This window comes from Rhinopithecus roxellana, chromosome 1, assembly GCF_007565055.1.
Source record: "Rhinopithecus roxellana isolate Shanxi Qingling chromosome 1, ASM756505v1, whole genome shotgun sequence".
NCBI classification, from domain to species: Eukaryota; Metazoa; Chordata; class Mammalia; order Primates; family Cercopithecidae; genus Rhinopithecus; species Rhinopithecus roxellana.
In genome coordinates this window covers 127,423,481-127,450,996 of record NC_044549.1, presented here as the reverse complement: position 1 = coordinate 127,450,996, position 27,516 = coordinate 127,423,481, and the positions used below count along the sequence as shown (strand labels likewise).

Below are 27,516 nucleotides of genomic sequence, written 5' to 3'. Positions count from 1 at the left end.
TCTCAAAGTGTGGTCCCAGACCAGCTGCATCAGTATCACCTGGGATCTCGTTAGATATGCAAATTCTGACCAGAAACTCTGAAGGTGGGACGCAGCATCTGTGTTTTTTACAAGCCTCCATTTGAGAACGCTGGTCAAGGTTACACGTGGGGTTAACCACTTCCTTGGGGTTATCAGAACCTGTGAGCTCAGAGAAGGGGCCCTGTGGAGCTAGGACCTGACCCTCTGAGGAGGGGGCTGGTGCTGCTGATCTCTCTGAGGGGGTGCAATGAGGCTGGCTCTGGGAGGATGGGGGAAGTCTGAAAACTAGAATTAACTGCTGTTGGGACCAGCTGCCATGAGAAACTGTTGCTGGGATAAACTGCTAGGAATAGGAAGCAGGAAGGAAGGAGCGAGTCCCTTTGCCCTCCTCCAGCCTTGCAGGCTCCCTCCGATGCTCCATATTAGCAGAGCCTCACAGGGAGCCTCTGGCAAAACAAATGAGGTTTGCAGGGTTCCAGTCCCAGTGTCACAGGGCAGAGTAGGGAAGGGTAGGTTGGAGCTGAGGACAACAGCTTCATAAACCAGCACAGCGAACATCCAGTTACATAGAGTTGCTGAATCCCTATTGGGTCATTCAATCAAATAATAATAATCAAGGTCTTACAGAGTGCCAGACACCCTACTTAGCTTGGGGCATGGAGCAGTGAACAGGACAGGCAAAGTCCTTGCCCTCATGGAGCTGGCATCCTAGTGGGAGGGGGGCAGGCAGACTGGACAAAAACAACCAGCTGCTCCCTTGCTCGCTCTTCTAGATGAGTTCCGGGCGCCTTGTGTGGCATGCACTGTGCTTAACACTGGGACACAGACACAGACTTCTCCCTCTGACTGTGGGCTCCTCCAGGAGTAGGTTTACAACATATTTCATAAAGCACTTTAAAATAGGAGTTCTGCCTCTCCCTAATAGTATTATTAATCTCTTCATTCTTGGCCTGGGAACAGCCTGTGGCCTCTTGGAGCCTCCTAGCTAGCACAGGTGAAGGTGGTGAATGCTTTGCCCAAGGGGACCCTGCCCCTCACCCATGGGCGGTGCTTGTACCTACTCACTAGCCAGGCTGAAGCCTAAACTTGCTTGTCAATCTCTGGAGGCTGGGAATCAAGCTGGCAGTTCTGGGCACTCACCAGAGTGTGAAACGAAAACCAGGAAGGGACGCTCTCTGAGTGATTGCATTTTGCACCCTGACCCAGTGCTCCTGTGTTTCCATGGTTCTCAGCCTGAAAAAGCTGTGAGCAAGTGGAATACCTGCCCTGCCTCCAGACACACAACTGAGCCCAGGTCCTGAGAGATGGCACCAAGGTCATCCGCACTAATAGAAATAGGGTTGAAACCAGGTGACTTGTTTCCAAAGCCTTCCTCTGTCTTTAGGGGTGCATTTTTGCTTGGGAGCATGTTTTCACACAGCATTCTGAGCTCCTTCTGGTCTCTTGAGTAGCATCGAAATGGGATAATGAGGTAAATCCATTTGAGGTGAGGAATGGGTAGCCTAGTCTAATAATTCCTACCTCATTCTTTTGCAGGACAGAATTTAGGAAAGCTAGTAAAGTTTCCCCCTCTCATGGGAAACTCTAAGGGAAGCTCAGAGTAACTCGGGAAGGAAAATTTGTTAGAATTTCACAGCTGAAATCTTGTTCTGATGGAGAGCGGGAATTAATCAAAACTTGCTGGGAGAGACCAGAGCCAGAGTTGATGAGAGACAGCTGGCTCCCTCCTGGCCCAGGCCCGTGCAGGGGGTCCCCTCGGGAAGCAGCTGGGGGCAGGGCAGGGAGGTGGCTGAAAGTATTACTCGGGGCTGATCAGCTTTTCCATCACCATGACATCATTCGACATGGCAGGGACACAAGCTGCCAGAAGGAAAAACCTAAAGATGTGAAATGTGCTGTTGGAGCAGGCCCTAATCAGAACCAGCACCCTCCCAGGGACAGACGGGGGCTGGCCAGGCTGGCTTGCATCAGGGCTGGCTGTGGGCAGCTCAGACAGCCTGATGCACCCACCTTCCCAGGGCCCTGACCGCGGAGCCCAGGCAGCTGATCAGCTGCTTCCCGAACATGTCCTCTGCTTCGCTTTCCACTAGACCCTTTACCAGTGGGTGCTGGTAAAACTACCTGTTGCCCTCAGGGCTTTGGAATGAGTGGTCAGCATTTCTTCTTGCCTCCTCAGGCAGGGTTTCTCATTGTGACTCTTGCCTTCTTCTAGAGGAGAGAGTCTGATATAGAACTAACTTCCTTTGGGGTAATTTAAAATGTCAAAATTTAAATCAAGGAAAAGTACTAAGTAGGCAGTTCTAGAGATGAAATGCTTCCAGAATGATTGCACTTGGTGAATTGGAGAATTCGTTATGTCTGTGACTGTATGTCTTAACATTGTAGAGAAATCTGAAAGGTTAATGTGCTGGCATGCACACACCCTGCTTGAGTGGAGCAGCAGTTGCCTGGTCCTCAGCTCGGTTTCTGTGAACTGTGGGTTGTTTCTCTCTCCCTTGAGTTGCAAGAGATCAGTACTTCCGGATCAGTACTTCTGCAGTGAGATGAAACTTTGGAGGAGTAAAGTTGGTGTTTGTAAATTGCCTAGCACAGTGCTTGGCACACATTGCAGGTTGAATTTATTCGCTTTTCCTGATTTACCCTGTGTTAATATGGGTTCTCCCCAAAACAGAGCCTGGGTCAAGGATCTGAGTGCATGTGGTTGATACACAAATGATCCCAAGAAGTACCAGTCAAGAAATGGGACAGTGAGACAGGAAAGGAAGGCAGCTACAGACCTCAGGCTTCTCCAGAGAAACAGAATGGAGAGAGAAAGAAATGGATTAGTTGGTTGATTTTCAGGAATTGGGTTAGGAGATTATGAGGTCTGGGAAGTCTGAATTTTTCAGGGCAGGCCAGTAGGCTGGAGACTCAGGGAAGAGCTGATGCTGCAGCTCAAGTCTGAAAGCAGTTTGTTTTTTTGGGAACCTTAGTCTTTTAAAGTCTTCACCTGATTGGATGAGGCTTGCCCACATTTTGGAGGGTAATCTACTTTATTCAAAGTCTACTGATTTAAATGTTAATCTAATCTAAAAAAATACCTTCTCAGTAACATCTAGATTGCTGCTTGACCAAATTCTGGGTACTGTGGCCCAGCCAAGTTGACACATAAAATTAACCATTGAGCAGACAAATAGAGGGTGTATTACCGAGCAGGTTACCACTGTGGGCAGCTGGAGCTCAATCCTGCTGGAGAACCCTGGGAGTCAGTGTAGACCATGCCCCAGAGTTACCCCCCATCAAGGGGCAAGGGAGCTGGGGCCCTGCATTATGGAGGGCTGCTCTGGGGACTGGAGTACCCTGGCACTCCTGGCTTGCCATGCACATGGACAGAGCCACTAGAGAAAGCCCTCAGGAGAAGAGAGGCAGGCACTCGCTGTTGCAATTTGGGCCGGACAACAGAGAAATGATAAAAGCCAAGAGGATATGGGTGGGGGAACAATACCATCTGTTCCATCTTCCTGTGTTCCTTTCCACCCAGGTTTTCTCTGAGCTCAGCTAGTTCATCTCTGGCAAGATAGTCCAGTCTCGCTGTTCTCTCCATTGTCTCCCTTCCTGAGGGAAGGCAGCTGTGGTTCTTTCACCTGGAAAGGAGGCTGGTCAGGGGACCCCGAGGAGAGTCTGCTCAGCAGCTGCCTCCACCACGTTGCTTCACTCAACTGTGGCCTCTGGCTTGTCTTCCAGCAATGTGCATCTCTAGCCATGACCTTGCTTAAACAAACTTGGAAGTTCTCTTCGTTTAAATTTAACCTTTCTTACTTCTGGGCAGTTGTTCAGGGAAGTTGTGATCAGTAGAAAGTAAATTGGCCAGATCTCTGCACTTGTTTGGACCTGCTATCCATGCATTCAAAAAAATGGGAGGTTTTGGTCAAGTAATGTACAACATGCAGCAAGAACAAGTGTGGCAAGAATAGCCTGGCACCAGAGATTAAGGGAGTTCTGGATTCAGCTCTTTGGTGGGTGGTTCTCTGTCCTGGAGCAAGTCTTGTTCCCTTTTGGGGCCTCAGTTCCCTCATCTTAAAAAATGAAGGTTTTTGAGCTTAGTGGTCTCCAGGATTGCCTCAAAGCTTTGCCAGTCTGAATCTATCCCTTTTCTTGCTGTTGTCCCCATTGGAGTTGGTGTGTGACACTTGCACAGGCACCAGTGTTTTCTGTGTGGGAGCACTTTCCTATATGCATTATTTTCTTCTTAATAATGGCACCTCCTGAGAATATCCAGGTCTCAGGTCCCTTCTGGTGACACAGCCTTGCCTTGTAAGTCAACTGTTTGCTGGCGTTAAACAAGTTGGGGCAGACGGCTCTGCTGACTAGGAATTTGCCAGCTTGGCATGGCAAGATCCCTGAGATGGCAGAGGCCCAGGGAGGCCATTAGAAGCATCAAAAATATGCCCTGCGGCAGGTGCAGAATGCCATTCAGGTCACCTTCCTCTCTCCCTGTTCATACCTCCCCTGGTGGCTGATCCCTTTGATGTCACTAAAAGCCGGAGTCTTCCCTAATGCCTGACTTCACTTACTTAAATGCCAGTGGGCTTGGGGCTGCTTGTTACTGATGCAAAGCCCCCAGCTTCTAAGAGAGAGGTGTGTGGAGACAGGGCGGGGCTGGGTCATCCGCCTTCTGTGGCACAGCCATCTCACCTGGTCATTCCGGGTACAGAGATTCCTGTTCTCTTACTTTAAAAATAACATATTTCCTTGAATCCCCAAAAGAGTTAAAAAATAAAAAGGGTTACGGAGGGGATGACGTCTGGCACAGAAAAGCAGTAAAATAGGTGTATTGACACTAAAGTCGTGTTTCTATAATGAAATACATACCTATCTATTTACTTATTGACTCTGAAATAACAGAGGTAGATCCTTCCAGGTTTATCTAGCGCTAGCATGCATTTGATACTGTGATCATCTTTTCTTTCTTTGTTTCTTTTTTTTTTTTTTTTAATTCAAGACTGTGTTACAGAAGTTCTGCCATCTGGCATTACACATTCAGGTATAGTGAGTGAGTTATTCTTCGCAGGAGAGGACCTCAGTACAGGCCCTACCGTGGTCATAGTTTTGTTAAAAGGATAGGTGCTACAAAATGTTTGATCACCATACTCGGCTACCTGGGAATAAAGGCAACTCCAGCCTTCATCTGGGTTCCTGTGCATGTAAACTACCTGAAGCCAGGAGTTTATGCCTGCGTTGTTCATTGATGTATCCCCTCTACCTTCAGCGGTGCCTCGCCTAGAGTCAGTGCTCAGTAAATGATGGCGGACACGTGGTCCAGTCCATGTACTGGTTATAGAGCATGACTCAGCTTTGTTGAGATGAGTTAAAATTATCAGATGAGATGGTTCCCTTGTGTTGGGCATAAACCATGTGCTTTATAGAAGTCAGTATTACACAAAGCCTTGATAATTTCACAGCTTCTGGTAATGTTCTGTACGTTTGTCATGATGTTTTGCTTGTCAGGACACTAACCTGTGTTGGATACATCTCATTGTTGATGTGCATATTGCTGGCTCAGTTGATACCTCATGATGGCATGAGGTTTAAATCAGGGAGAGTCGTGAAGTATGACACACAGAGAGTCATTAGAAAGGCAGAGGACATCTTGCTTCTCTCTTGATTCTTTGAGCACTCTGGCTGTGTGCTGCTCTCTGAGCAAGTCTCGGCTTGGGGCTGCAGTCTCCTGCCATGGAAGGGTAGGTATCGTATGAGATGTGCATGTGATCCCGTGACAAGGAAAAGAGGTGGCCTCATGACAGTGTGTCTGTCCTTGCTGACATTTTGACCTCTCATTTATTGGCAGGCCTGAATTATGTTCTGACGGCTGACGTGGCCAAAAAGGAGAAGGGCCAGCTGCCCAGGGTCTACTTTGTGCTTCTGGGAGAGACCGTGGGTCAGGTCACAGAGAAGCTGCAGCTGACTTACATGGAGGAGACGTGTCATCACTACGTGGCCCATGTGAAGGTCAGTCCTCTTCTCCTTTTTGTCCTCAAACTTTGATCTCTGCAGATGTTCATTTGGAGCTGGTAGAAACTATTTTTATTATGTATTATGTATGCTCTTCCAAAATTTTATTTCACAGGGAGGAGCGTATCCATTTCTTCTTTTCTTTTAAAGTTGGCCTCTGACAGCCCTTCTGTTTATCTTACTGTGTTGATTTCAGCCTTTAAGGGGGATTGTGGTAGTCTAGGAGACCAGTAATGGTCCCTGACTTTGACTTGTTCTTCTCAGAGGTTTCTCATCCTCTCCCCTCTATAAGGCTTAGTAGTCTTTTCAGAAGAGAGCCTTGGAAGCACATGCCTCTGGGTCTGCAGTGATGCTGGATCAACACTGCACCTGATGCCTTTCTCAGTGGTCTACTACAAATTAGCTCATGGTCACAGTTAAGACATTTAAAAACTGGTTGGACTAGATTTTTCCCCTTTGACTACTTTCTATTTATTTTAGGAATGCATTTTTTGGCAACCTTTCCCCTCGCACTCTAAATAAACTTGCAAATGTTTTTCTCCTCTTGAAATTGTTTGTTAAATACACTTTGCTGCTAATTCAGGAGGCCAGGCTTTGATTAGCTACATAGTGGCCCTTGCAGCAGACGCTGGCAGGGTGGAAGTCCTGGCAGTGCCTGATGCTGCAGGAATGGCCAGACACTGACCCAGGGGCAGGGTCAGAGAGTGGAGGAGGTGGAAGAATGCATTTAATCCAGGCCACATGGTGGGTGGAACAAGCGTGGGTTTTTGAGACACATAGATCCAGTGTGTATCCAGCTGGACGCATATAGTGACCTTTCCCCCGTCTCAGTTTCTTTATCTCGGAAATGGACACAGTAATGCTTACCTTGAAAGGTGGTCATCAGGATTAAACATTACACAATGAATTTACTTAAAGGACCTTGAATGGTGTCTGATAAATAGAAAGCAACCCAATTATTATTATTTGGTTGGACTGTATATAATTGCTAATATTCTTTTTGACTTACAAAAATGGAAATTTCATGTAGTTCAACCTAATATTATTTATTAGCCACTGGATTTCTGACTGATAGTTTGAAAAGTCTGCAGATTAGAGATGAAGTGTCCTTCTGTTAGTACCAGAGCAGAAGAATAACAGCTGCTTCTAGATGCTTCAGGGCTGTATATAGAGAAATGCCCCCACACACCCATGGCACTTGGCCTGGCCTAGAGCCCATGAGTCCATGCCTCTCAGATGCTTTTCAGTGGGGCTGGGCTATGTCTTCTGCCAGGACTCCTGCAGGGGCCTGCCCAGACCAGCTGCTTGAGAGCTTGGGATGCTGGCCATTTATAAAGCTGCTCCTGAGCCTGTTAAGCCATACAGCCTCACCCCCTCAGTCTTAGATGACATTGGCTTGTTGGTGCCTTTGGTGGGGTGTGAGGCTGCGCAGTACAGGCTCATATGCAAACACTGTCAGGCCTTTGAATGCCTGTTCTTGGTGTTTTTATACCTGTTGGGGACAGGGCATCTTCTCTCGGGCTGCTTCTTGCTAGATCTATTCACAAAAGCTTTCCTTCAGGTTTCTTTGCAACTTCTTGCTTTGGCTGAGAAGTCATCCTTTGTTCCTAGTTACCAAAGGTACTGGCTATGAGATGCCACATAGAGCCTGCAGGCCTTTGCAAAGTGCACTCAGGGAGTGGCAATAGTGAAGTGCAGGCCAGAGACAGGGCTCTTTCTATGGTGGCCCTGAGGGTTACTGGGGAGGATCAGGGCTGTGCAAGGGGTTGGTCCTGCTACATCCTGATATCTGGGGTTGCCAGACTTAGCAAATAAAACTATAGAACTCCTAATTAAATCTGAATTTCAAATCAACAATGAATAATTTTTTTAGTATGAGTGTGTCCCAAATATTGCATGGGATATACTTATACTAAAAACATTTTGTTGTTTATCTGACATTTAAATTTAACTTGGCATCCTGTTGGCAGATTCAACTCTGCTGATCTTGCTGTACCCAACCAGTGGCATTTCTTCACTCAAGCAAAACCTGGCTGCCAAGAGAGATTGAGATGATGGTTAGAAGAGTTTGGAGGCTGAGATCAGGGCTCTGGAGTGCAGATGCAGCACAGACCTTGATGTGATTATTTTGGTCATTCTAGGAGAGCAAAAGAGCAGGCCTGCTTTAGTGAATTGGGACCTAGAGTTATTTGGATATAGTGATTGCTCGGCCATTTTCTCATGCAAGGAGGTGGGAGCGGAGAAATACACCAGATAGACACATATCTCTGAGGCCTTTATGGTTCAAGAGGCAACATTGCTGCCAAGGAACACTCAAGGTGGCTGATACTTTATAGCCATACTCTATAGCCATGAGAATGTTTGTTTCTGCCAGTTACTGTCTGGGCTGTAGCAGAGGACTGGGCAAATGGCAGAGTGCAACCGTAGGATGAGTGCTAATGGCCTGGCTAGCTGTCCACAGGGGAGGCAGCAGGCACCGCCCCTGGCTTACTGGCTGTGGGAACACAGCTATGGAAGCTGAGGCAGGAAGCAAGGATGGGGGGAACGGGAGCGGCAGCCAGGCCGCCTCCTGGAGCAGGAACTGGGGCCTAGGGGGTGTTGGTCAGGGGTTAAGAGCAGGATGCAGTCTCTACTGCAAGTGGAGCTTTCTCAGTGGAGCCAGCTCCCAGCTTTATGGACAAATCAAAGAAGATAAATAAAAGCATTCTGGCTTATCACACACCATATGGCTAGCAGACAGTGGGGCCGGCATGAGGGGCTGGGCCTGCTTTGTTTAGGCTATCTTTACGTATTTTTTTCTTTTTTTCTTTAAGCCTATTCCAATTTTTTTTTCTCCCTCTCCTTTTCCCTGGAAGTTTTCTTTCCATATAAGGTGATAAGTGACTTTATCACGGAATACCCTGTGGGCTAACACCTGTTTTCCAGGCTGTCTTGTACCAGGCTTTGTTCCATTCACCGTCTTGAGGGGCACCTCCGGAGGGTATAGGATTTTGTGATAAGGCAGCATATCCTCCTGGGGGGGCGGGCAGGTACGTTCTCAGGGCCTCACTGTGGTCAGCAGAGCTGAGGTAGCTCCAGCTGCTTCCTTGGCTTCTCTGCCTCAGAGTTCACACACCCCAGCTTATCTTCCCTCTTCCCCCAGACCAGCCCAGTTTTGGGGATGGGGCCCCTCCCACTAGACAGTTTTGGGGATGGGGCCCCTCCCACTAGACTGTGAGATCCACTGGAGGCCTCTAGTGGATCTCACAGTCACAGGTGAAAGCCCAGCACCTCCCCTCAGCATCAGGCTCCCCATGCCCTGCCTGTGCTTACCTTTCTAGACCCATCTTCTGCCACCACATCCCCTGGGCCCCAGCTCTTGTCATGACCTGCCCGTTTCCTCCTGGAACCTGCTGCTGACACTTCTTTGCCTTAGTTCTTATGCTCACGGAAGTCAGAGACCTGGTTTTTGTCGTATTCATGTAGAACCATGCACTACCTGAATGATTTTTACGTTTTTTTTGGTCTTAAACTCATACTTCCTGTAGTATTTTCTTTCATATTTTCTCTTTAAATCAGCCAACTTTTGGTCTCAAATAAAATAATTTAAAACAGAAACTTTCACCTTTCTATAAGCAGAAAACCATGCAACATGTCCCCAAAACAGAAAGTAACTGTAAAAACAGATACATTGAAGACATAACAGTGTCCTGGAAGTCTAGCTGGATTTCATTGTTTGTCAAAGTTGCTGATAAAGCGCCCACTCCATTCATGTGTTAGAATGGGAAATGATCAAGTTCTAGGGAAGGCTTAAAGACATATGGGCACTACACTGGAACTTCCTTCCCGATGCAACCAGGACTGCAGGGGAATTGACTGAGAACAACATTTCAAATACGAGAGTTATTTTGCGGAGTCATGCCTATGTGCCATGGAAATCCACCTTGTGGGCCCAGTCTGGGAAACCCTGGCCATGCTCCGCTTTGATCAGATGTACCTTGTCCCATCCTGCCTGCTGAAGGCTTGCTGTTGTTCAAAGCTCAGTCCACAGGTTTTGAACATCCTCAGCGGCAGCCACTGTCCTAGGCCCTGGGGTTGCCACTGTCATCTTCCTGACTTCTTGGAGCTTGTTCCATGCTGCCTGACTCCTACTTGTCAGGTGGAACCTTGTTGGAGTGACTAATTGGGTTAGCTGGAGTGTGGACTCCCAAAGGCTTCTGATATGGAGTGGGGCCTGCTCGCCTCTGTCTGGACCGACTGCTGGGAAGTGATGGCTTCAGATGATGGAGAAGAGAGTTTGGGATGCATGGCCTGTGCCAAAGAATAAATGTGGGTGTCCTGTTGTTACTCCATCGTTTTCTGGTTTATGTGTTCTTACCTGGATGACAGCTGTGCTACATCCTCTAATCCTGCACAATACCTTGAGAGCACAGGCCTTTTTTGAGATCAAATGCCTATGCATGACAGGCAAATAAGCAGGCTCTTCAGGACCAGGGAAACGATGGCAACAGTTCTGAGTCTGATGCGGGGATGGCAGAGAAGCCCAGGCAGAGTATGGGAGCAGTGGCGTCATTCCCTACTGTGAGGATCAGTGACACCCTCTAGAGGCATTCAGGGAACTGTTTTTGAACAGAACCATGTGTCAGACACTGTCAAGAAGGCCAATAACAGGATTGTTGTTAAAAACAAAACAGTCTACACGAGACAAGGGAATATGCACATTGGCTTTTCTGAGAAGCTGCAGATGTTCATGAGATTGTTCTTTTATGTTCCTGAAGGGTTTTTCAAGGAACTTTGAAACCTAAGTGACTGCAGCTCCTTCCTTGCTTTTGTGGGCAGATGCTCATCCTGGCCTGGTGAAGGGTGGGACATCACCCTGGCCACCAGGTCTCCTGAGAGATCACACCCTGTGATCTTCCCAGGTGTTTTGGCCTCTTTCCATTTTCATATCCAACAAAGTGCCTTGGGACCATGGCTTTAATCACATTACGTGCTGTGAGTTTATAGAGTGTTGGATGCTGGTTTTCAGAGATGATCAAGGCTTCTTTTTTTTCTTGTTTAAGAAACAGATAGTTAAGAAAGGGAGATTAAGTTGGAGTAATAAGAACTCTGAGAAAGAGGTGAAAGAAAAACAGCGAAAGTTTCTTCTTTATCTGAAAAATAACATGCTAAATCTCTGGGTCATCTTGAGAAGTCAAAGAAATAGCTAAGAAAAAAAAATGTTGCAGGGTTTGGCAAAAAGGGACGCCAACAGGAATTAGTATTAAAGAATGTAGTAATTGAACTCCCTTTGAAAATGATTTTAAAAGAAGAATACCCGTAATATTCAGGTAATAGCGATGAAAGCAGCTAACACTCATCTAGCATTTAGTATGAGCTGGTTACTGTGAGTCACTGCATGTGAGATAGTTACTGTTTTTAATCCTCATTTTACTGTTTCGAAGACAAGGCATAGAAGAGTTAAGGAACTTGCTCACGACTTTATAGTTGACAAGTAGCAGAGATAGGATTTAAACCCGCAAGTCTGGCTCCTAAGACTTGGGTTTAAACGACTGCATTGTAACACCCCTCATAAGTATAAGCTAGAACTATTAGTAACTAGTACTTATTATATGCCAGATACTCTTCTACAGGCTTTACATGAAGAAAGAGTGGTTAAGTAACCTGACTCAGCCTCTAAGCTAGTGAGAGACTTCCCTGCCTCTTCCTAATAGAGTCCTGGGACCATCTCTATGTTGAGCATATGGCATGGCCCCTAGAGGTGACAGCTTTTGGGGATTTATGTTCTAGAGCAGTGGTGTGCGACTAATGCTTAACAACAAACTCTTGGAAAGAGGGGGCATGACTTTTGTAGCATTTTGCAAATTTCCTTGGTGTAAATATTCTCATCATGTCTGATTTCAAGCTACCAATGAGACATCACTGCATGTGGAGTTAGGAAGAGACACACAATAGCACACAGTTGTTTAGTATTTCCAATAGCTCTAAATATCTTTAAGAGCATAGATGATGGTAAAGTATGGTAAAATAATTAGGAAGTTATGAGTGTTGAGTATTTATTACCTTTATCTTAATATAATTTACTTATTTTTAAGTTTATTCAATTTAACTTTTAATAATGGCTGTGTTTAACAACTCTGGCTCATAAACTTTCTGAAAATTTAACAGTTGGCCTTTGGAAACCCACTGCAGCAAGCCCCAGCACACAACTGAATATGTTGAGGGCTTTGTTGTTGTTATTGTTGTTTTTAATTTTAGATTCACAGGGTACAGGTGTTTGTTTATTCCATGGGTGTATCACATACTGGTGAGTGTTGGGCTTCTAGCATGTTTGTTAATAAGTTGGTCATATCACTCAGGTCTTGCCTGATACACAGATGTTTCATTATCCGAGTCTTTTTTCTTTCTTGTTTCCTGTGACTTTTTAAGTTGATGAATGATAGGAAAGTAAATTTGTGGGGTCAGTTAAACCACCAGCCAACAGCTTTTATGTTTGTACATTGGGTTCAGAGGTACTCTGTATTTTGACTGGATTTACGGGATAGTGTAATTGTTTCCACTTAAAACAATGGAAAAGATTTCATTTAAATTTATTGAGATCTTATTCTTTACCCTCATTCCATGCACATTTAGGATTCTGTTCGGCAGCCCTCTGCACTCTGAAGATGCACGAATTGCTGACTGTTGGGCTTGCTTGGAGAGGACGGGGGGTTATTACCTCCCATAGGACTGTTTAAACTCTGGAAGTTTAAAGTAAACTCCTGCAACTGAACTTAGTCCTAATTAGTACAGAGTGAACTAGCTGTGAACAACCTTTGGTTTTCTTACTTGGTGCCTTGATCATGTGAGACCTAAGGGCTGACCTGCCCTTTTCTTATCAATTGCTTTAATCAGAAATAACATATCAAGGTGGCCCAAGTTGTGTCATTATTCTTTCCTTTGTCTTCTCCACCCGTTCCCAAGACATCCATTCCTAAGATCATTTGGAGAATTCTCTGTTTCAATAAGTGGGATCCACATGGCTCAAGGAGCAGCAGGCCTTGGAATCACTCTTTGAGTAGTAGCTGGTCCTTCAGTCTACACCAAAGAGCTGACTCGCCAGACCTCCCCACCTCCCGGTCATACAGACTCCAGATTTGGAAGGAACCCTTGCCATCTCTGTCCTCTGACATAGAGCTTGGGTGTCCGAGACACATCCAGCTCCAAGTGACAGGCCCAAGGGAGCCTCTGAATGAAGATGGATGAGCTGGGTGGACACAGCCACACTATGTTCTCGTGAAGGCAACAGACCATGGGCCAACTTGCTGGGCATCCAGAGTTGGCTGCAGAGGCTGGAGTGAGTGGCTTTCAAGGCAAGACTGATAATGAAAGTCATGTGTTTCGGTGGCAGTCACAAGCAGGGGAAGTGGGGGAGCCAGCTTCCCTTCGTGTTGTGCATCACAATAAGATAGGACACAGATGCAAAAGCAGATGGCTACAGCTGGATCTGGGTAAAGGTGGCAGTGACGTGTCGGTGCAGAGAATTCCTGTTTTGAGGAAAGATTCGGAGCCAGCTAAGATTTTCTGAGGGCCTGTCATGTCTCAGACTGTCACACTTATTCCTCTGTCACGTGTGCCTAAGTCCATTTTAGATGACCCCTTGTAAAGAAAGGAAGCCTGGCTCCTGAAGCCTCATGGCATGGGAAAGGGGACCAATATATTCTGTGGTTGTACCAGCAAATTATTACGTATTTCTTATTTTATAAAAGTATAGATTTTATTCATGCCTATATGGTTAGAGAAAATATTATTTTTAGTCAATATATTAGTATTAAGATCACGGCCTCTTTTCTTCTCATTTTGGAAGGGGAATACTTTTAGACCTTTTAATGAAAGAGTCATTTTCTCAGTAAATATTTGATTGGCCTGAAGGTAAATGGGTAGGTGTAAAAAAGTTATGGAAGTATTGGACTTGAGGAAACTTTGACAAATAGCACTCTCTTTCTCTCTTGGGCATATGTGTGTGTGCATGCATGTACTCCAGCTCTCTGTGTATATTACACACACACACGTTTTTCACAGCAAACATTTTTATTTTGGGCCAGGTGTGGTGGTTCACACCTGTAATCCCACCACTTTGGGAGGCTGAGGCAGGCAGATCATCTGAGGTCAGGAGTTCAAGACCAGCCTGGCCAACATGGTGAAAACCTGTTTATACTAAAAATACAAAAATTAGCTGGGCATGATGGTGGGTGCCTGTAATCCCAGCTACTGGGGAGGTTGAGGCAGGAGAATTGCTTGAACCTGGTAGGTGGAGGTTGCAGTGAGCCAAGATTGTGCCACTGCATTCCAGCCTGGGAGACCGAGCAAGACTCCCTCTCAAAAAAAAAAAAAAAAACTTTATTTTGAAATAATAGCAGTCTTACAAAAAAGTCATTAGGATAGCACAAAAAAATGCTGTAAATTCTTCACCCAGATTCCCTAAATGTCGTTTGTTTTGTAATTTTCTATCTATTCATACTTCTTACCTGTTTGAGAGTAGGTTGGAGACATGATGCCCCCTTATCCCTAACATCAGGGATATTTCCTGAGAACAAGGACATTCTTTTATGTAACCATAGCACAATTATTGAAATAAGGAAATTAAGTGATACATTACTGTTAGCTTATCTACAGAACTCACTCAAATATCACCAGTTATCTCCACGTCCTTGGTAGCAAAAGAAAATCCTGCACTGTTGCATTTGGCTGTCAGGTCTCTTTAGTCTGGAACAGTCACTCAGCCTTGCTCCTTCATGTCCTTGACATTTTTGAAGAGTACAGGTCAGTTATTTCATAGAAGGCCTCCCTGAGTTTGTCTGTTTCATCATAATTAGATTCAGGATGTATATTTTCTGCAGGAATACCACAGAATACTTGTGTCCTATGTATTTAAAAACATATACATCTAACATCACTGAAGGTATGTATTTTTAACTCCTTCTTTAAAGTGGTTTTCCAAAGTTAGTTGCCATCCCCAAAAGGGAGCTTTTAGTCACTGAGAGAGGTGATTATGAAAGTACGATAACTTGCTCACTACCTCTGCTCCCGGGAGCACAGGCGAGTTTCAGCTCTGGGGAAGGTGATCATTTGGGTCATTAGTAGGGCTTTGAGTACCATGGTGTCTGCAGGGAGTTCCCAGTTCTTACTGCAGTCTGAGAATAAAACATAGTATCTTTGGTCTTCACAGAGGTATCAGACAGGAATTCCACTCAGCTTCCAGGAATCGAGACCTGATGACGGGGCTAAAGCACATCAAGATAATTTCTCTTTCCTCTAGAGGAAGAGAAGTTGCTGATGTTGGTTCAGTGGCTCAGGGATGCAGTTCTCTGACCTTTCACTTATTCAGGAAATATGCATTCCATACCTACTATGCCGCAGGCTGGGGGGCCCTGCTCTGCTGCGAACAGACAAGGATCCTTGTCCCCCTGGGAGTTTATATCCCAGTAGGGGGAGACAGACAATAGATATAATAAAGAAGAAAATCCAGGTGCATTAGAAGACGATGAGGCTATGGAAAAAAAAAGAAAATAGAGCCCAGTGAAGCGGGTTTGGGAGTGCAGGCGTGGGGTTACGGGGGTCAGGGTGACCTCACTGAGGAGGTGTTTGATTTGAGCAAAGCCTGGAAGGAGGCTGGGGAGTTAGCACAGCGGGTTCCTGGAGGAGGTGCTCAGACCGCTGTCTGAGTGTCTGGTGTGTCTGAGGAGGAGCAGGGAGGCCAGTGTGGGCAAAGAGGTCAGAGTGGCAGTGATGGTTGTGAGAGGGTCATCTTGGGCTTCCTAGGCCTTGGGAAGGATTCGCCTTTGCTCAGAGTGAGATGGGAGCGTGCGAGGGATCTGGACAGGGCGGTGACCTGGCCTACCTTCCATTTTTACAGGCCCCTGCTGGCGGCTGTGTTGGGAAGGCCTGTAGGAGGCGGGAGAGCAGCAGGAACAGAGTTAGGAGACAGTGAGAGTTATCCAGGGAAGAGGGTGACTCCACTGAGGTCATAATGGTGACATTGTGAGAAGTGGTCAAATTCTACATACATTTTGAAGGGAGATCCTACAGCATTTCCTGAGCGTTTGATTGTCAGTTGTGAGGGAATAAGATATCAAGGGTGATTCCAAGCTTTTCAGCCTGAGTACCTAAAAGGATGAAGTTGTCACTGGTGTTGTTTTCAACTGAAGGTGCAGGTGAGCAGGTTTAAAGAGGAAGATCTGGAGTTTGTTTTTAGACACACTAGTAGATGTTTAAGTGTGGATGCATATGTATGCGTCTTCAGTTTGAGTCATAGTCTGAGTAAGAAGTATCAATTTCAGAGTCGCCAGCAGACGGATGGCATTTAATGCCAGGAGATTTGATGAGATCACCCAGGGTGTGAGGGGAGATAGAGAAGAGCGGGGGAACCAAGGGCTGAGCTGTGGGCACTCCAACACTAAGAGCATCTTTTCCTCCTACCCCTAAAATGGCTCTAGGGCTCCAGCCATTGTATGTGTTTTTCATGCAGGAAGTAGGGGGAAGTGCAAAAGGGCTCTTTGTAATCTGTTCTGAGGCCCCTGTAATGAGCCTCCAGTGACTTCTGCTTACAACTCATTGACCATCCATCTTTTCAAAGAGGTTGGAAGATGTCTAAGTACCAGCTAGACATCTTATAAACCCTATCACTATAGAGTTTTGTTCTCCAACAGAACTTTCTGTGATGAAGGAAATGTTCCGTGTATCAACACTATCCAAAATGGTGGCCACTGACCACGTATGACTGTGAGCACTTGAAATGTGGCTAGTACCACTAAGGCATTGACTTTTTACTTTTCTATAATTTTAATTAATATAAATTCAAACTGGAATAACACATGTGGCTGGTGGCTACCATGTTGGACAGTGCAGATATTGAAGTTTGATTTTTAAGAAGAGGGACGAACACTGGACAGACAACTCACAGCTCCTGCCACAGTACCGCACGGAGCCTCCCAAGGCACTAGTCACGCAGATCAAGCCCCACAGCCAAATGGAAATATAAATAATAGATTGAGGTCACATTGACTGTTTCACGTTGTACTTAGACATGCTGATTAAAACCTGAGTTGCAAGTGTGCCATGGAACATAATCTCTCCCTCTGGTGTTTTGGAACAATCACACACAAATGTTTATATCCACATACACACCCTGTATACAATGGGGGAAACAGAATAGAAGAAGGTTGGATGGTTCACCTTGAGTGGGTCCTTCACAGGATGTCACCATGTTGGATGTGATGTTTTCTGTTTTCAGTGGCATAGAACTAGATAAAAGGTGGCAGTGCAGAGGATGGAAGTGGTATTGCTCGGTGGGAAATGGAAGGCATTTTAGGTTTGAGACATATTACAGTACTGCCTTGTAGTGTAGAAAAGCCCTCCCTCCTGATGCTCTTGCTAGTGCTGAGTGGAAAGATTCCCTTTCAACTCAACATGTGTGAAGCACATGAACTGAAGCGCTCTTCCTGCTTAGCATGGCAGAGGCTGGGCCGGACCAGGCCGGGGTGGACCAGGTCTTGCTCTGATCAACCACGTGGTCTCAGGCAAGTTGCTTCACCTTAACTACTGAGCTTCAGTGTCCTCAGCTGAAACGGGGAGCAGAATACTGACTTCTTAGTAGGGGTCTGGTAAACACCGGGCCTCTTTTTCCTTCTCCTCTACCCTGCACATCTTTTCCTCTTTCTAACTGCCTCTGCATTTGGAAGGGGTCAAGACTAGTTTCATAGTTTTTTGGGGGATTAAAAAAAGGATTAGAAGCAGATGGTGAGAAGAAAATAGAAAGTACGGAGCAAATAAGAAATGTGGGAAGAGAAGAGGGCAATTGGTAAGGCAGCTCTTGGAGCTGGCACGTTCATTCTCCCTGGACCAGAGCAAGACAGAGCCTCTCAGTCATCTTCACGGGCTGATTGACAAGGACTCCTCACTTTAGCATGCATATGAAGCACCTGGGACCTTCTTCAATGCAGATGCTGATCCAGCAGGTCTGAGGTGAATTTCTAGCAAGCTCCCTGGTGACACTGGTGCTGCTGGTCCATAGACCACAAAGCAAGGAGCTCGAAGACATAGATACCAAAAGTGATAGGGGAAGAGGGACAAAGACCACCAGCTGGCAGTTGATGCAGGTATCAGAAGCAAGTGGGCCTCAGAGGGGCCAGATGCCTCTCTCCTCACACTGACCGTGAGAGCAAGTGCTCCTCATCCACAATGTGGGGCCAGGCTTGAGTCAGCAGCACTGACTTTATGTGATCTTGTGCAGCTCTCCAGCCGACGCTGATGTGTGTTAATGGAGGGGGTGCCCCTTATAGGAGGGTGGTATGGGCTACAATTGCTTCTGCATTCTCTGCCTATTGCTTAAAGGACAGTGTTGTCAGCGGTCAACTGATTGAGCATGACTTTTCAGCAGTTTTTTAAACTTCACTGCAGTGTTTTTGGACACAGCTATGTCAGAAATCTATTTCCCCTTTCCAGAGACCAGGAAGCTCTTGAAGTACAAGCTCTTATTAAGCAGAAAATTTTAAAGTGGTTTTCCTTCTTCTTTTCTTGGGTCTGCTTTCTTGGGACAAACAGAATACGAGAAGCTCAGAAATTGCATGGGTCCTTCCTGCATTTTGTGAGAAAATAGTGGCCTCCTGTATTTCTTCTCCGACAGGTTACTGTGGGCCACCAGCTTCCTTGGTGACTTCTGTTTTGCAGATGGGGAATTTGTTGATTGTAGTGAGTATGCTGTGTGTGGCAGAAAGGATTCTGTCACCTACAGAGAGCTAGGGAAGCTCCCAGGCTGAGGAAACCCACCCCTTCGAAGCAGCCATCCATAGGTAGCCTGGGCGTCTTTTCACAAGACAGCCCTAGCCCCACTTCATGGGACTTGGAACAATGGTGGGTCCAATGGTGGACGAATAGTTTATTCACATGCATCCCAGGAGATTTGTGTGAAGAGGGTGACAGAGAGTTGCTTCTTTTAAAAAAATATATTAAGGGCTATATAAATAAAAAGAAGAAATTAAGTTGTAACAGTAACAATAATAGCTATCTTTTATTGAGCATTTACTATGTGCTACATGTTTTACATGTACATGAAGTCCTTATAAAGAATACAATTACATATGGTAATTAATATATGATTGTATACAGAAAATTGTATCAGAATTATATCTACATATATAAAAATAAAATAAAATCTCATTTTACCATTGAGAGATCTGAGATTTAGAGCATTTATTTAAGATCTCACAGCTGGTAAGCAGCCAAGTCTTGGGTTTGAATCCCATCCAGCAACCAACTAGTTCTATAACGTTGAACACAAAAGATGATGGCTTTTCTCATTATTATTACCTAGGTAGTCTGAGAAAGAGAAAACTCCATTCTGGATGGTCCGTTTCTGGGAGGATTGGTGCTAGGTTTCTCCTGTTCTTGGGAGAGGTTGCACTTTTCAGCCGCTCCTGTGCACATGTGTCCATGTTCTGTGGTGGGAGGAAAGCTCAGTGTGGGTCAGTGAGTCCAGGGCAGGCAGGAGTCCTGGGGACTGGAGGTTCTCTGTGCTTGTGTTTGATCTTCCCTGCCTGTCTGTGGCCTCTGCAGTTTAAACAATGACTGTCACTTAACCCTCTTCTGAAGAGCTTGAAGTCTGGTCCATGCGTTCAGCCCACCAGCATGTGTCGAGTACCGGTTGGGAACATAGCTGTGTGTCTGGTGGAAGGGAAACAAAGATGAAAAAGACCAGGCCCTGTCCTCCAACAGCTCAGGTTATTTCACACCTGCACTTGGGGCACTGTCTTACTTGACCTAGTCCCACACTTGCCCCTCCCACCTTTTGCTTCTCTATTTTTAATTTGGTTCTGTTTCTACACACATCAATGATACAGTGTCCTATGCACAGGTATGCCTGGGACAGTCCTGGTTTATACCTGTTGTCCCAGCATGATCATTAATAGTTCTCTATTTCACTCTCAAGTGTTCTGATTTGGATGGCACCCTATTTATTGAGTGCTCATTGTATGCGAGACACTGTGCTGGGCCCCGGCCAGATGGAGACTAGTAAGCCATATCCGCTGCCTCCCAGGAGATGGTCTGCTGGGGGCATCCGTTCTGAATGCCATGACTTGGCAAGTCAAGCATTTCCATGCCTTCCAGACTCCTTGCTTTGGCTCTATCTGTGTGAAATGTACTCTGTTTCCAGAGCCAGCTGCCAGGCTTTTTCCCCTGGGCTGACTTTCCACCACCCTGATCTGCGATTCCGCTCTGCTAACACTCCTCTCACCCTTCTCCCCAGGGTGGGCTGTGGGCCTTCTGGTCCTGAGCTCCCTCACATCTGACCTTAGTACCTTCTTTCCGCCTGTATTTGTGTTACTTGGATATTTGCGTTTATCTTCTATACTGGAGCACAGGTTATTTTAAAGCAGGGAGCTTATGGCATTCAACACTGTCACCCTGGAAATAGGACCCCCAAAACACTTTATTTATCAAATAAATGATGGAGTAGGTTCCAGCGTTGTTTCTTCCTTGCTGTCCATTTTGAAGGATGAGTAAAGAGTTAACTGAAAGGAGAGATTTTTTTTCCCTCTTGTAATAAATCAAACTTTTCTGAATCTGGAAAAGTGATGGATGAGACTATGTGAGCGCGCGCGCGCGCGCACACACACACACACACACACACACACACACACACACACACACTCTCTCACACACCATAACCATTTTGAGGTCATTTAATAAGGAATTGCTTTCTGGATAATCTCGCTCCTTGGGTATAAATCTAATGTGGTGAAAGGGCAGGGGTCAGATATTTACCCCACAGGGTTGGTGTGAGGATAAAATGAGGCATTGCTTGTAAAGTGCTAAGCTCAGCCCACTGAAAAATATGCAAATGCATTGGAAGAGTCCTCTGTAATGACTCTGAAATTAGACTCTGAAATGTAAAGTCCTCTGAAATTCCATTGAGCTGGAATTTCCAGGCAGGTGTCCTTGTTGCCTCTTGTTAGCCTTTTGTGAGTTAATTCTTTGTTTAATAACAAAGACCTGCCAGATGGTAATTTTGGAGGCTCAGATACACTCTGTTGCACGTGCCTGTCCAGGTTACTTAAAATATGTCAGAAAGAATGAGGGAATGACTCAAACAATTTCAGGAAATGGTTCAAGGCCATGTAACCTTTAAGGAAAACCACACGGAGCCATTACTTTGTGTTGAAAGGCAGCTCCCTGGCTCCCTGGGAGGCCTGGTGGTGAGCAGCGAGACACTTGATTTGGGTGAAGGGGGGCCCCCAAGGCAGTGGTGCCTCCCTTCCTTCTGCCCAGAATTGAGGTGTTTGTCCCTACAGTGGAAACTCAAGAGCAGCACTGTCTGATAGAAATATAATAGGGCCACATCTGTAATTGTAAATTTCCTTTTTTTAAAAATTATACTTTAAGGTCTAGGGTACATGTGCATAACATGCAGGTTTGTCACATAGGTATACATGTGCCATGTTGGTGTGCTGCAGCCATCAACTCATCATTTACATTAGGTATTTCTCCTAATGCTATCCCTCCCCCAGCCCCCACTCCCCGACAGGCCCTGGTGTGTGATGTTCCCTGCCCTGTGTCCAAGTGATCTCACTGTTCAAGTCCCACTTATAAGTGAGAACATGCGGTGTTTGGTTTTTGGTCCTTGTGATAGTTTGCTGAGAATGATGGTTTCCAGCTTCATCCATGTCCCTCCAAAGGACATGAACTCATCCTTTTTTATGGCTGCATAGTATTCCATGGTGTATATGTGCCACATTTTCTTAATCCAGTCTGTCATTGATGGACATTTGGGTTGGTTCCAAGTCTTTGCTATTGTGAATAGTGCCACAATAAACATACATGTGCATGTGTCTTTATAGTAGCATGATTTATAATCCTTTGGGTATATACCCAGTAATGAGATTGCTGGGTCAAATGGTAATTCTAGTTCTAGATCCTTGAGGAATCATCACACTGTCTTCCACAATGGTTGAACTAATTTACACTCCCACCAACATTGTAAAAGCGTTCCTATTCTCCACATCCTCTCCAGCATCTGTTGTTTCCTGACTTTTTAATGATTGCCATTCTAACTGGCATGAGATGATATCTCATTGTGGTTTTGATTTGCATTTCTCTGATGACCAGTGATGATGAGCATTTTTTTTTCTAGTAGCCACGTTGAAAAAGTTAAACAGGTAAAACTAATTTCAGTAACATATATCGGTTTGCTAGAGCTGCGGTAATGAAAACCACAGACTTGTGGTTTATATGAACAGAAATGTATTTGCCCACAGTTCTGGAAGTTGGAAGTCCAGGATCAGGTGTCCACAGGTTTGGTTTCTCCTGAGGCCTCTCTTCTTGGCTTGTAGACGACTGCCTTTTCCCGTGTCCCCACGTGGTCTTTCCTCCGTAACCATATCTCTGGTCTCTGGGGTTTCTGTGTGTCCACATTTCCTCCTGTTCTAAGGGCTCCAGTCAGATTGGATTAGGGCACACCCTGAGAGCCTCATTTTAATTTAATCAACCCCTTTAAAGGCCTAGTCTCCAAATACAGTCCCATTCTGAGGTACTGGGAATTAGGACTTTAACACAGGAATTTTGGGGGAACACAGTTCAGCCCATAAGAATGTATATTGTTTAGTCTAATATAGCCAAAATGTTATTATTTCAACATAAAATCAATAAAATGTTAATGAAATATTTGCCTTCTTTTCTGCACTAGGGCTTTGAAATCTGATGTGAATATTAGCCCCATTTTATGTTCTCATTAGGTGCATGTGGGTAGTGGTGATTATATCAGACAGTACAGGTCTAGTGTCAAACCTCCTAATCTCTTGGGAGACCTTGGGATCGTCGTAAGGAAGCCTGAGTGAATTCATAAAACATATGCAGTTCCTGAATTAACTAATAAGTAAAAGCATACCTTTTATCACGTGAGGTTCTGGTAAATATTTTGGTATTATAAAGTTTGCTTTCATACTTAGAAAAGTTAAGAAGCATGGTTCTGACTTTCCTAAACTGGGGTTTCTAGAGCCCAAGCTCCGTTAGCATGGTGATGGTGGCCTGCAAAATCTTTCCAGCATTTCAGAAAGCCTGGTGGGATCACAGGGGTTGCCATCTAGCTGCTGACAAGGTCAGCATCATTGCTTTCAGCTGGCATTTTAGTACAGTTTTCTGGTGACCTTGTGCTGATCAAACTTTCCAGGTGGCTTTTTATGACACTGTAAGAATTACTGGGGTCATGCCTGGAGAGATGGCCCACAGTTCACCTACAGGCTCGAGTACAAGCCTTCCAGGGACTCATCTGTCAGCCCTGTTATTCTCAGGGCTTTGGAGGGTGCAGAGGTAGATGAGGTAAGCAAGCGCTATTTTGCTTCCTGTGTTGAAGTCAGGGAGCAAGAATTTCCTGTGTGCCACAAATAATGCTCCCCACCTGTATAGAATGCCTGGGAAATGCAACACTGGCCATTCTTCAGCTTCTCTGCCTACAGCTGTTCTGCTGGAGGGTCTCCTCCTATTCTCAGAGCAGAGAGCCACGAATGGGGCACTGGGGGCCATGACAGGCATCCCTTAGCTCTGGCCTTCTGGTTGTGAGTGGACTCTGCCGTATCTGGCAGCCCATCCAGCGTTGGATGGCATCAGCAACCTGAAAGCCCTTTCTTACGCTGTGCCAGAGTCTACCTCCATGTAATCACACACTCCCCTCCTATTTCTGCCCCTGAGCACCTACAGACATCTGTCTGTCTGTCCCGCATCCCCACTGCCTACTTCCTCTAGACTCAGCACTTTGAGTTCCTTTGGGTTTCTATGTCATTTTGGAACTTATTCCACTATTGAATTATCCATATTCTTTGGTTTTTGCCTTTATTCCTCTTTAGTTGACCTTTTAGACACTTTTCTAACCATGCCCCCTTCCCCACTGCCCCAAAAGGTCAGGGAAAATAAAGAAGAAATTCAAACCCTTATTTTGCTCCTCTTCAGCAGCAGTGGTAGCATGGAAGTTCAGTGGTTGTTTTCATTCCTTCCTGGTAGCCAGTTTCCTCAAATTGGTCAGTATAATCCTGCCTCTTGGAGCGATAGCTGGATAGATTCTTCTGCCACTTTGGCAATTATATATTGGTCTGGATTTAAAAGTGATATTTATTCCGTAGCTCTCCTGAATCTGACATTTGTTCCTCTTTCATCCTATACTTCCCTGGGCATGATACCCTTCTTTCCATCAGTTGTGTTAGAGAAATGTTACCATGTGGCAGATGTATCCTTGTTTAATTAATGAGCCAAACAGTCCAGAAACTTAGGTTACAACCAAGGTAGTCTGGCAAGAAATATACATGAATTCAAAGAGGTTTGGGATAATTTTATTAATGATAAAGCCATAAAGAACTCCAAAATATTTTAAGATGCTTGGCATCAGGAACTGTCTCATTTGTCTCCATATCCCCAGCACCACGCAGAGTAATTGACATTGACTAATTGCCCAATAAATGTTCACTGAATGTTGGAGAAGCTGGAGTATTTCCAAAATGAACATATGCTCAAGATATTCTACTAGAAGTTTACAATGTTATCTTTTACATTTAGATTAGTGATCCATTTTGAGTTAATTTTTGTGAATTGTCCAGGATAGTTTTAAACAGTTGTGAAAAACAATTCGGTTTGATGGTTATCATGAGTAGACTAATATCTGTCAGATCATATAACCCGATAGTCAGCTGGAAACAGTTGGTCACATGAGATTGCCTATCTACATTTTAAATTTGGCTTCAGAGGGAGCAGCCAGCAACTCCTCTCAATCCCCTAAATTTGGGATTGTCCTAATGAAATCTTGGACTGAAGCAGTACATTTTTAACCAGCCCTCCTCAGGAGATTTGGTTCGTCTGGCACTCAGCCCACACTTTGCTTAACTCTGAGCAAAGGCGTCCGTGGGTGGAGAATCCCACTTCCCCATTCTGGATGCACTAGCGCTTTTTCTACTCATCCCCAGTTGTGGAATGTTTAAATTCTTTCTCATTTTCTCCTGTCACTACCATGCTGCAGTGAGCATCTTGGGGTACCTAACTATCAATTCGGGACGACAGATTCCAGCTGTGGCTTTGCTGGGTCAATGTTACAGCCATTTATGTCCTCTCAGATGTTGGGTTGGTCCTGGGTGCTGCGCTGTTACTCCATCACACCCATCTGAAGTCCGGGCTGGTAGGCAGCAGATACTGGGTGTGGCTTGGTTTCTCATACTTTTTTTTTCAGTCCCTCGTGTTTTGTCATCCTGCGTGGCAGCGGCAGTGCTCCAGCTGATCATTTTTATGGGATAGTCCTTCCTTGATGAGACCCAGATCCCTGTTTAAATCACTTCACAACGTAAAGAATATTGTTCTTCATAACCACCATTTGCCAAAGCATTTTTTTCAAAGGATAGTAACGACTTTTATGTCAAAAAACAAAACAAAATTCTGAGTTCAAATTAATTTTGGAACATAATTGTGTTTAACACAGGCTTTTTGTTGCAGGACTTCATGGAGCTTTAGAAGCCCAGGCACACAAGGAGGATGCACTGTTTGGCATTTCCCAAATGTACATGACCACAGAACACGTTTTTTCTCCTGATGTTTAGGAAATGGTGCTATGATATAGATAAGTTTTCTGTGAATAATTTGGCTTTATGCCTTCATATGCCTTTTCTCTCTACTCATGTAGAAATTCTTCTTTAGCTTCACATTTTAATAATGGAAGAACTTAGTGATGTTTCATATCTAGAGATTTTTCTCTAGGTCCTTCGCATCGATAAGACATGTTTCAAGATATGCCAAGCCCTAGTTCTGATCTCTGGGGTCCTCACCATTTATAGACTTCCATTAATCCTGTGGTGACTTAATTGTTTTGTTATATTTTTAGTGGCCTCCTACACTATGGAAGACTTTCTGAAAGCCCATATCTCATGCTAAATTTAGCTGGTTTTTTAACAGCCTTGATTGATTGCTGGTCTTAATGGAAGAAAATGTGATCCTTTCTCTTCCTCCCTTGTCATTAAATTATTACTAATCCGTGACCAGAGGAAGCAGCCACTGCATACGTGGGTGTATTTTTAAAAATTGTGACACATCATCAAGATGGATATATTTGCCCCTTTAATTCAACAGGCACCTGTTGAATGCCTGTGCGTGCAAACATCATGCTGGGCTGGGCCCTGGGGCTTACCCCTTGGAGCTCAGAGCAGAACTCCCAGCCAGGCTCATCTACCACTGTAGCCACAACCATCCCTACCTGGAGAAAGGGGCTAAAAGAAGCCCATGGGATTAACAGACATTCTGAAACACCAACCCTCAGGAGAGGAGTAGAAATGGGAATTGGAATTCAAAGCATAGGTGAGGTTAAAGGGTTTGAACAAAGTCAGCCTGATCTCGGGCTTCTGAAGTCCTGTATAGTGTAACTGCCGAACTGAGGGCCTGTGGCTCTCTGGTAGTGAGGGAGGACCCAACTGGAGTATGACTTCCACCTCTGCATGGCCAGCCTGGTGACGTGAAGCACATTTCTTACATCAGGTTCCCAGTTTCCTCTTCTGTAAAATGGAGGCAGCATGGGATTGTAATGAGGATTAATGGAGATCATTTACCTGAAATGCTCCAGCGGGTGCTTAGCACATACTTGAGCTTCTTGTGGATCCATTACTTTCCCTTGCCTATTTTTTTAGGGAACGTGGAGTGTTACCTTGGCTTCTGGTTAAAAGCTTGGTTGACAAATGCAAGCACACATGCCTCCTATAGTGTTGTCCTGGGCTGGGGTGGTGTTAGGGGGCAGGCAAATAACTGATCACTCTGTGTTCTCAAGACAAGCATTGGGTGAGAAGACAAGGCTGCAGAGGTCAAAGATACAGAAAAATAATTGCCATATATGTTATGCAGCCAATGCCCCTACATCGTGTGATTGTAGAGTGGTTCTTACACTAGGGGGCATAGAATCACCTGAAGGGCTTGTTTAAACAGATCAGGGGGGCATAGAATCACCTGAAGGGCTTGTTTAAACAGATCAGGGGGGCATAGAATCACCTGAAGGGCTTGTTTAAACAGATGGGGGGGGGCGGTGGGCATAGAATCACCTGAAGGGCTTGTTTAAACAGATGGGGGAGGGGCGGTGGGCATAGAATCACCTGAAGGGCTTGTTTAAACAGATCAGGGGTGGTGGGTACAGCATTTCAGGTGGGGAAGATGAAAAGTTCTGGAGGTGGATGGTGGTGATGGTTGCAGAATAACAAAAATGTACTTAATACCATAGAACTGGACACTTGAAAATGGTGAAAGTGATACGTCTTATATTGCTCTCCCCACCCCATCACAGACAGATTGTTAGGCTTACTCCTTGGAGATTCTGATTCTGTACCTCTGAGGTGGACCTTAAGAATCTGCATTTGTAACATACCCAGGTGATGCTGCTGTTCTAGGGACCACAGTGTGGAACCCTTGCTGACTGGATTGGGAGTGACATTGGGAACTGTTTAGCCAGAAATACTGGGGACCCTTGAGTGGTAATGGAAT

At 45.3% G+C, this 27,516-nt stretch overlaps 1 protein-coding gene across 1 annotated transcript in view; it reads left to right on the top strand.

The window, feature by feature from the left end:
* ITGA9 (integrin subunit alpha 9) overlaps positions 1 to 27,516 on the top strand; it is a 415,573-nt gene that overhangs the window by 97,520 nt on the left and 290,537 nt on the right. The window contains exon 15 of the mRNA XM_030930740.1: positions 5,849 to 6,009. Coding sequence (XP_030786600.1) covers positions 5,849 to 6,009 — 161 coding nt within the window. The remainder of the gene's footprint in view (positions 1 to 5,848; positions 6,010 to 27,516) is intronic.